General features: G+C 40.6%; 1 protein-coding gene across 1 annotated transcript; it reads right to left on the reverse strand.

Annotated features, from left to right (window-relative positions):
• Positions 1 to 904: 904 nt before the first annotated feature.
• Positions 905 to 8,288, reverse strand: LOC136432526 (neuronal acetylcholine receptor subunit alpha-10-like). The gene is made up of 7 exons (XM_066423885.1): positions 8,129 to 8,288; positions 5,495 to 5,649; positions 4,784 to 4,828; positions 4,235 to 4,344; positions 3,281 to 3,511; positions 2,392 to 2,687; positions 905 to 1,650 (listed from the first exon to the last, which is right to left on the reverse strand). The coding sequence occupies exons 1-7, from the start codon at positions 8,205 to 8,207 to the stop codon at positions 1,109 to 1,111; spliced, it is 1,458 nt and encodes a 485-aa protein (XP_066279982.1). The 5' UTR covers positions 8,208 to 8,288; the 3' UTR covers positions 905 to 1,108.
• Positions 8,289 to 10,890: the final 2,602 nt, after the last annotated feature.

The following is a 10,890-nucleotide window of genomic DNA, read 5'->3' on the forward strand; positions in this document are numbered from 1 at the left end:
GCGGGTGTTGTGAAGCCAAAGTTCAAGGTCGATTTTGGGCCCCCTGGTATGTGACCTTGGTACTGCAGCAGAACTTCAATTTGCATAATTAATGCAAAACATCATATCTCATCTAATTGGAAAATTATAGGACCGTCAATATGATACTTAGTATGCAGGTAGCTTTGACAGAGATATACATAATGAAGTGCAAATTATGCTAATTGTGACTTAATTTGCATAGCTAATGAGGAAAATCTATATATGCAGTGCTTTCCATTATCTGACTCAAATACATGTAACATATGCAGTTTATGGAAAGTGGAGCATCAACAGATACCAATTATGCAAATAAATTCCTACTTTGCATAATAAATGCAAAAACACCATAATCTATCTAATTGGAAAATTATAGGACTGTCAATATTGCAACATGTGTAAGGTAGATAGAGTTGTTTATGACCAAGCATATATTATGCAAATGTGTAAGTTATTTGCAAAAATTGAATTGTTCATGGAGATACGAGGTCGTGGAACTCTTGTTATTGTATATAATCACAATGATCAAGCAATGTTTGCTTCTAAAAGAAAACTTTTTTCTCGTGCCGCGGTGCAAGGTTCGGAACCTTCCGCCTTGTTCATTCACAGTGACATCGTCACAGTTATAATCAACGTTTAACGCAATTATGAATGTTCAGTATCATTAGAAAGGCGTGGATCTGGGAATGTAGTTGTGTAGATTCTGATTTTACTCTACATCTTCTCATGTATTTATTGATATTTACCACATTTGTAGCAGGATTAGCCTAACAAAATGGTTGCATGTCAGGAACATCTTACTTCAAACGGAAACGGAAGTTACAGAATGTGTACAATACTGTACATTTAAATGAGAACGAGCGATAAAAAAATAAGTGGAACTAAACTTGTGTGTAATATTTAATCTGTTCGCGCAAGTTATTCTTAAATTCTTAATATTATAGTTACTTTCTTTAATCAGTGAATTCTAAAAATCATGAGCCCCTTTGTAAATGATGACGCACTTCATGTGCATATTTCTATGAAATGTTTACATGCAAAGTCATGAAAAATGCAATGAAACGGAATCTGAATCACTCAAGTCAGAACGTCACATTTCCCCATGACGGACGCTCAGTAATGTCGCCACGAGGGTAATAACAGAGGCGATGATGTAAAGAACAAGAAAGATTCTGTCCACCACTATTGCCAGAGTCTTCCAATCGTTGTGAATGTTTTTCAACGTATCCATCTTCTTCGTGTACCCGGAGATCTCTTCGACCGCGCCTTTGATCTTCAGCAGGCACTCCAGCTGATTTTTAGTCGCTGCCTGGCTCTTCATGACCGATCGAGCTGGCAAGTAAACCCGCGATTTCTGTTCGATAGAAGAACACATGCCGTTCCCGTGTGCTGCTCCGTTACTGTCGTTTTCTTTGGGCTTGGATGCAGCGTTGTAGATGCACCAAGGTGCCTCCCAGTTGTGTTTGGATTGGTCCCCCATCAGCAGTGCTTTAGAGGCGTACTTGAGGAACACCTTCCGCGCCCACCCAGGCACCGGTCTGCTGTCCTGAACGGAGTCGCCCAAATTGATGACGAACGAAGTGGCGAGAAGGGAGAGCGTCATGAGCGCCAGAGAGACAATGATAAACAAACCTGTGAAGGAAAAAAAGGGTAGTTACGTACCACCTTGAAAATGGAGGTATTGTTTTAGGTGTGTTCTCTTGGCGTGTGTTATTTGAATTATGTGGAATGACAGGGTGTGAGGCGAAATACAATGAGGTTGCAGACTGACAGGATGGGAAGGTTGGCTTGGACCGTGTCCAAAATTGGTCCCGCAGACTGGCAGGAAATAGCAGAAACTCACAAACATGAACAAAACAAAATTACAAAAAGGTATGAGGTATGCGAAATAGAATATCATGTGAAGACGAGATTTAGACTATCAAGATTGTAGATAAAGCTCTTAACGTCAACGATATGGCTTTTAGAAAAGGGCCTTTTCTCTGACTGGTATTGTTGCATCAATTCTTTTAAGTCCGATATGGTCATGCATGTCATCAACGCGTACGCAGCATTCCTATATTAAGTGAACATTGACACCTGCATTGGGCCAGATCGAATAAAATCAAAACCTTCTTAGCTCGACAACGCCCAGTGGTTTCATATTTAGTAAATTTTTACTAAATATGAAACCACTGGGCGTTGTCGAGCTAAGAAGGTTTTGATTTTATTCGATCTGGCCCAATGCAGGTGACAATGTTCACTTAATATAGGAATGCTGCGTACGCGTTGATGACATGCATGACCATATCGGACGAGGATGAACATGCGGACTAGTAGGATTCTACACGAACATGTATCTACATCTGAATGGAAACATATGTTTATCCGTACCTATGACGGGGATGTTTTCTGACCGAGGCACCGCCTCCGCCACCAGCAGCTGGAAGACCGCCAGAGACAGCAGGACCGCCACGCCGAACGAGATCTTCTCCCCGCAGTCGGGCGGCAGGTAGAAGGTTGCCGCCACCACGAAGGCCAGCAGGGCGCAAGGGAGAAACATGTTGATGACGTAGAACGTGGGTCGCCGGGTCAGGTGGAGAGTAAAGGTCACGTCCGGGTACGGAACACCGTTGTACAGAGGGTTGCTTCTCTTTGCGACTAATTTCGTCACATCCCACTCTACATTTCTAGTAAAAACGAAAATCAAATAATGGATAAATATTTTCAGCCTGAAGTCAAATTCTCCTAAATGCTGATGACTGATATCAAAATCAGTGTACTCGCGGTTTTGATTGGTTAGAGTCTAAGTTAACAGGGCAGCTTTCAAATCAACTAATCTGACATATAGATTTGATTTAGATTACAGTATCTTAATCATTCGCCCTATATCTGAAGGGCACGTTTTGAGCACAGACTGTTCAAGACTTAAAGAAGTCCTTTTCCTGGAAAATGTAGATGGATCTTAGATGGATAAGACAGTGCAGGGTCTAGGATCTTCAGATTTGGTCAAAAACAAAATGTTTGTCTATGCAAACACCTAGTATGTGCTTAGAATCAAAATGGCGTCAGTGTCTTGAAAGAGTACCATCGTACTGTTTCGCCGTATAGAAAATGGTTAAATTGGACATTTTGGACACTTGGGGCTTCTGTGTTTGTGAGTTGTTCTCAGCTGGGATGTTCGTACATGTGATTATATTGTGACACCCTGAATTTGCCTATCCCTATCTTCAAAACAGCTGCTGAGTAGTGCCCTGTGCCCTGTAGGTACCACAAAACTTACCGAATCAAGTTAGCCAGGTCCCCAACTTCGTTCCTACTGAAGTAGTCAACGTGGCGTCCGTCTTGGTTCCACGAACCAAACTGTAGATTACATTTCTGTCTGTCAAAGGGGAAGTCTGACACGTCCACTAAACAGGCAGACATGGTCACTGCAGGGGCTTTCCAGTCCACAGTGCCGTCAGAAGAGATCATGACCACCTTCTCGAGCCACCCTTCGAACTCATGGTTAACGCTGTGAAAACGGTACAACTCATTTTGAGTACAGTCTTTTTAAGGCCTGAAGAAGTCGTCAGAAGAGATCATGACGAAATCCTCAAGCCACCCTTCAAACTTATGGTTAACGCTGTGTAAATTTGGTCAACTTAGAGTGTGTCAATATTTTTCATTACCAATAACGTTCAGAAACATATTTTCAACTCTCTATGAAATAAGTAATCTCACAGCGTACGAGGGGGATCAATGAGTTCCGAGCCTCACCAGCAAATAACTTAAAGGTGTACAACCCTTATAAGCTTATTTGGGGGCATAATTATGAAGTTTGAATCCTTTTATGAATGTCTATCAAAATTGAAATCATTATAATCATCACTTTTGCAGGCGACACCCAACAAAGACTTAGGTGAAAGAAGGCAAAAGACGTAAACAATTGAGCTGTGACCTGAGATGTGATGGTCAAATTGCTCAGCTGAAAGTCAGATACCCACTTTTTCTAGTTGAAATAGGAAGGGATTCCTCATCAAATATTTATTTTGACAATGTCTTCGAAGAATTTATGGCATTATGAACTCAGCCCATGTAGCCCTGATCAGTTAAATTCATCCATGTTAGTCTATGGTAGTTATGCCCCGAAATTTGAATTGTGCACTGAAACCAGTTTGCAACCAGCGAAGCCGAGCAGGAAAAGCTCCTGATGCTTTAACAACAAATTAACGTTAGTCAATGACAAACTGCCTACTTGTGGTGAAGGAAGAAGTCCGGTCTCCAGATACTTTCCGCAGCCGTCACTATGGTTTCTATCCCACCGTACTCGCTCACGTTCCACGTCAGGAACTCGTCAGTCCATTTCTGAAATACAGAGTAGTACACAGGGATGTAACCAACATGCTACCATAGAAGGGAAGATGGCGGTATTTCGCCTGATCACAGACATAAAACAGGACAAGTTATATGGTTGGAATAAGGTACAAGTCTGCACAAGTCTGTAGGTAATCTCTTACCAAAGAGTTTGTCTGAAAGAATTTACATCTGTTTGGGCTTATCGGTGAATGGTGATTGGCAAGCATATTCATACTACTATATATGATACAAAAGGGAATAAGACAAAACGTGCCCGTTATCACACCACATCTACTGCACACTATGGAGTGCGTTTCTGTGCGTAGCAAGGTCATGTTTGCATGAGAATTGATGTCGTGCCATTGTCTCATCCATTACTATAACGTTAAACACTTACTAGAGTATCAATACAAGAGTTCGCACACTCATAGAAAAAATGCAAACCCACCATTCTTAGCCAGACTTCTGCCGTCAGAACTTGGTTCTTTTCGTCCTATTCAAAAACAAGGGAGAATCTTTGAATTGTGAATCTTTATCAATAAGTACTACATCTTACTACCTGTAAAACCTATCAGAATTACGGCCAGAATTACAAAATCAACATATCATTGAAAACGTGCATGGGACTTTCATTAGCCACTGCCCCCAAGGCAAAAGGAAACCCCAGTTATGTATGTACAAACATCAGATAGACCTACATGTATAGACATTTTTTCACCTTGTTGTATCTGTGTGTTTCCATGTTATTAGCCTTTGGGTATGAGTTTTTAAATAATAGTTACTATTAATGGATGTGGCTAAAACATATATAATTCGGAAACTGGATGCTAATGCCGTAGAATGCCAAGGTCAATTTCAAAGCCGAAGAAATTGTCAAAGAACAGAAATGAAGAGTCTATTGTTTGGTAAACCATACTCTGTGTGTTAAGTAATTTGTTCAGCCTTGTTGGCCACGTAGATTTCATTAGAAAAAGGCAACTTATTTTTTGTCAAACTTTTTTACATTCGCACGCCCGCATCAGTTTTGGGGTTCCCAGAAAATTGGCCATATCATCCATATAATCTAATCAACATGGCCTTTAAAGGAAAAACAGATGACTTTGGTTGACGGCAGAATACATCATACTATAGGCAAGACAATACATCATACGTCCCTCACCAGGTCTATGATGTGAGCCAGTGCCAGATCTAGTGTAACTTTGGTGGGTCGTGTGAAGTCTCGCACGGGTCTGACGTAGGATTTATAGCCGCTCTTCTCAAACAGGTCTTCTTGCAGACGCCACATGTCGGGCCTTCTGAGAGACGTGACGTTCTCTATATAAAATCAATGATATAATTATCATGTTAGTAGTCATTACATGTTTGAATGTTGACGACAATAACGTAGCTAAGCACACGTACACACACCGTGAGCAAGCAGTTTGTCTGGCCTTTTTTTAATCCAAGTTTAATAGACGACATTACAGACGTAGTGGTGACGTGCTCAACTTGGCAAACGCCACCATCATACATGTATACAATATATACAAAAGACATAAACGCAAACAACTTAAGCTAGAATACAAAATTGCATGGAAATATGGTGACCATACTTGTAACAAAATGTGATGAAAGCAAACGATACAGATGAACAAAAGGTTGTTGGAAGCGAAAGTTCGATCCCCTAGTCCAAAGGCGAAAGGTCAAATTCAACACAGTAAATAAACCTAAAACTTAGAGAAGATCAGGATTTTAAAGCGGATGATAGCCAAGATTTTGGTGTTTATGGAAGACGCACACTGTGGGCTTCCGTGAAGTAATAGAGAAATTTGGGCATTTTCAGAAACGGTGCTGAGAAGATTACCGTGTGTGCTATGAGCCGAAATAGTTTGCCGAGGAGTGCTAAACGTTAATTGGTGTAATCCAGTAAATAATGGGGAACTGATTCGGACCGGTACCCACATGCACAGGCGCCCACCTATTACACTACCAGGTAGCTGTATAAGTGTAACTTTATAAACTTATGAACTGAAAAAAAAAGAAATGTGGCTACATTGGGAAAAACGAAAAGAGTTATTGTGATAGTTGTCGGAAACATGTGTCGTGAAATCATGCAGTCAATCCATAATTGAGCAATTATCCGAAAACTGGAGTGGAATAATTTTTGATTGACAGATAATTGGCTCTCTAGCAGAGCAAGGATGTCATTGGACAGAACCACAAATCAAAGGACAGTGAGAAATTAGGACAAGGGCACATATAAATATGTCCTTCTTACAGTAAAGAGACAGAAGCGCTGTTAAGACCATTAGCACTAAGACAAACTTTGTCCTATCTGATACTCAGAACGATATTTTCCATGTATTGTTGTTATGTCGAACTTCTATATCCGCAGACATAGCTAGGTCAATCTCTTTGTGCTCCATTCCAAAAGCGACACTGCACGAAATGGCCTCGTATCCCGGCGTATACGTACAGGGATTCCTCCGGAAATATTCCATATCCCGGTGCGGATTTAGCGTATCCGTTAGTTTTAACGGATACGCTAAATCCGCACCGGGATATGGAATATTTCCGGAGGAATCCCTGTACGTATACGCCGGGATACGAGGCCATTTCGTGCAGTGCGAGATTATATCATCCATACATGACTTATTGCAACTCATATACTCACTGTTGTTGATAATTCTGTAGTTCTAATTGTAGGCTAGATTAGCCTTGTAATATTGTTGTTCAATAGCTGTTGCCATACATTGTACCATGTACGATTGTCGAGCAATGAAGTTTATTCATTGTTAAGGATTCAAAGTCTACAAGTTACAGTTGATCAGCGAGTGTTTGGATAAATCGTGCTCAATGTGGAGAACAACCTGGGTGCTTTCTGCCATTGTTGACCTTGCGGTCACATTCACAATAGAGTTACGGATCGGCACATCCAGGGTATCCTTTGGTCATTTGGGGTGCGCCGGACAAAATTCGACTCTTTTCTGTGTGATAAGAATAAAGGGCTCGAAATTATTTTTGTGGGACCGAATAGGTGCGCTGCTGCACCTAATCTAAAAAAAATAGGTGCACAGAAAGAGATATGGGTGCACAGTATAGAATAAAGTAGAATAACAGGAAAACGTAATTGCAAAACCCTACTGCCTCTCTTACGAACTCTAAAACTCCATAGCTAGCTTCAAGTGATACATAAAAAGATATCAAAAGGATACAAATGTATTGCTTTTTCTCATACTTCAATTTCAAGAATATTCTGTATACTAGTGCACGATAGTACCTCTACCCTACAGCCTACAGAAATATCTAGTAGGTGCACTGGTGAACCCACAGTAAAAAAAGAAAAAAAGTAGTGCACAGCTCCAATTTTGGGGCAGCAAAAGTATTTCGAGCCCTGGAAAAGGTTGCTGTAATTGCTAGTCGACGGACGACTGAAAAGGCCGCGACAAAAGCAATGAAAACAATTGTAGCCTTCAGCAAGTACTGAATAATTCATCTACCATGACGCCACTTGCACTATTTTTTTGTTTTGTTTTGTATTCAAGTCACGCACTATCTTGAGATCGTACATACCCCGTTGTGCCACAAAGTTAGCACTTGATTACTGCAACTGAATCGACATCTTAGAAAACGTCTATATACACCAAGAACGCTCCCCTTTTTGCCACTATCCCTGGGTTCCGTATACAAGAAAGAAACACAGTCGTATAACTTGTCGATCAACATATGGTTGTTTGATTGACACATTCTACACCTGCGATTGTCTACAGTACTATTTGTATTCGAATATTCGTCCCGTTCACCGTCAACCTACCTTCCTGCACTCCACCACGTATTGTCCCACACAGAAGAACTACGGTTAGCACAACCTCCAGAACCAACATGTTGAACATTTTACAGAGTTTCGGCGCAGCTTACAGAGTTTTTCTGTTGTGTTTTTTGGTAATGCGTGTCCCTGCTTGAAGAACGCGTACTCAACTCTCAAAGGCAGTGACCCGAACGAACGACCTGGAATGTTTTGTTCCGTATAAAGGTGAAACAACACGTGACACTAGCTATATAGGCAGAACAATGATCACTGTGTTCTGAGAAGTCGTGTCAGAGTGTCGTTCACATAAATATGCATGTTGGCACTACTATCTTACATTCTTTGCGTAACATATGGTGCGTTAGACAATATGAATGTACACCATGTAACGAGCGAGGCTAATGATATGTGTGGTCTATATCTGTATATATCAAAAGAACGTTAGTATTACTTTCTTTATCAATTAATCAATATCCATTATATTCATCTTCAAATGCAAGATGTGCTAGAATATGAAAAACACAACAGTAACACTAAATTACCCTGACTATTCCAAAGGTATCCTTCTCCTTTCCCCGTTTCATACAATTCTTCGTACTAAATTTTAGGTCCTTTGGCTTTTGGTTAAATTACAAAACAATAAGGCTATACACCATGATAAAATGTACCTCCTCCAATATTATTTCTCATATGTGCAAATGTTTACTTAATGCACATGACGTAGGCGTAATGCCGATGTTGCGCCCTTTCGAAAGGCACTTTATACCTATTTCCTGACTCGACTCTGGTCTTGTATGACAGCCAACGAAAGGGTATATCACCCCGTAAGGGGCGGTATAACCCCGTCGTAGCGAAAGCACGTCGACTAATGATGATGATGATGAATGATGTCTCTGGTCTAAATGAGCACCTATTTTCGGTTGGGGACGTCGCTTGGATAGGAGGCCCAGGGTTTAAGGACCTTACGCCTAGGAAATTTTAAAGAATAATCCACACATATCGAAAAGAGAAGGGACCCATCCCGGTGTAAGTGGATCAATTAAATCAGTCAGGATATGTAGCTTGTACTCTTCAGTACAAACCTGGTGTGTTACGCCATGAGGCGGCTTACCGGTTATGTAATACAAACATACAATAAATGGTGTTTTCGTAAAAACAACATAAGTTTAAAGAAATTTACTTCAAACGATGAACGGTGGTGCCGATAAATCTGTTATGAAACGTTTGAAATTTGTCTGGTAAAATTCTGTTTGATTATCGGCACAACAGTGAAGCGTAGGAGGATCAGTATTCAATACTGTTTCTTGAAATGAGTCTAGCGCTGTTTTTATCAAGGCAAATTGACTATTCTGGAGACCGTATGTGTGGTCCCGGCTTCGTCTGAATTGTAACGTCAGTTCATAGAATCAGCGAGTACAGACAGCCAGGGTCACTAGATCTCTGCGATAATCTGTTGCAAGAAGGCTGAAAACGTTGGCTGTCGACTTGAGAGCCAGCTGAGGTATTTTTAGTAGGTTTTCTGTCATTTTATATTCATGGGGAAATACTTTGATTTGTTGTGCTTGTTCAAATATAGAATATGGCTAGTTTGTTTCTCTACTTGCCTTTATTTGATCGGGGAACATTGGCTGCATTTAGCTAGAGACAAAGCATTAAGATGATTTACCACTACTACTGCTATGTTACGTGGGGTGTCCCTGTGGTGTAGTGGTCTGCGCTTCTGTTACTTACCACATGCATCTGGTTCTGATTACTTGGAACCAGAAGGCCCGAGTTCAACTCACGGGTAGGACACCTCTGGACAAAATGGTACATACTTTTGAAAAAGCATGGAAGTTAAATACACTCCACTGCCAGTGGACTAGCCCCCTGCTGCAGTGATTGCACCACAGTGTGGCCCAGGGCTATGAAACGGGGATGGGCACCGCCCTATACACCTTATGGTGTGGGAGGATTGCAACTAAAAACTAAAACTGCTATGTTACCTTCGCAGACAAAGTAATCTATATGTATTGTTTTATTTGATTACGAATTACAGCATTTTAGCACAGGTTAAGAGATGTTCGCACTGTGATGCCTTACATTTTGTCACAGTGCTTATACGATGTGGAATGATCAGGTGTTAATATTAGTAGATTTAAACTATTCAGAGTGAACGTCATTTTCATGATTTATGAAAAACATCATGCTACTGTATCATTACTTGCTATGACACGTCGACGTCAGGCTCAATTTTCTTGGTGTCGCTCGCTCTCCGACACTATTAATATAGCAGAACTTAGTATTTCGCCTAGGTTATGGGGATTTACATGGTTAAGGACCACAAAGTGACTGACGTCGACGCGGTTAGAATTATACTAGGGTGCACTAGAGAATATCAAAACGAAGGTATTGAGGTTTAGGGTATGATTTATGAAGCGATTGAAAAACATGTGGTTTTATTGGCATTTAAGGCCCTGTGAGGATTTACTTTTCAACAAAGTGGCTAAAATCGACGCGGTTAAAATATATATGTTATAGTACATTAGTAGGGTACGAGAAACCAACATATTTAAGTCCAGGGTATTGTTTATAAGATATTTGAAAACAAAAAGAAAATTGCGGTTTTATAGGCGCTTGAGGCCCTGAGGGGATTTACTTTACCACAAAGTAGCTGACATCGACGCGGTTAAAATTATAGTTGGGTACTAGAAACGAACATATTTAGGTTTAGGATTTAGTTTATAAGGTATTTGAAAACAAAAAGACTATTTAAGGTTTTATTGGCT

Source organism: Branchiostoma lanceolatum, chromosome 4 (genome assembly GCF_035083965.1).
Source record: "Branchiostoma lanceolatum isolate klBraLanc5 chromosome 4, klBraLanc5.hap2, whole genome shotgun sequence".
NCBI classification, from domain to species: Eukaryota; Metazoa; Chordata; class Leptocardii; order Amphioxiformes; family Branchiostomatidae; genus Branchiostoma; species Branchiostoma lanceolatum.

What these genes read in the sequence shown, in the direction of transcription:
- LOC136432526 (XM_066423885.1), bottom strand. Translation starts at nt 8,207, where the DNA reads ATGTTCAACATGTTGGTTCTGGAGGTTGTGCTAACCGTAGTTCTTCTG. An exon ending in TGGCTCACATCATAGACCTG is followed by an intron (nt 4,829 to 5,494) that starts GTGAGGGACGTA and finishes GTTTTTGAATAG; the next exon opens with GACGAAAAGAACCAAGTTCT. An exon ending in AGAAAACATCCCCGTCATAG is followed by an intron (nt 1,651 to 2,391) that starts GTACGGATAAAC and finishes TTTCCTTCACAG; the next exon opens with GTTTGTTTATCATTGTCTCT.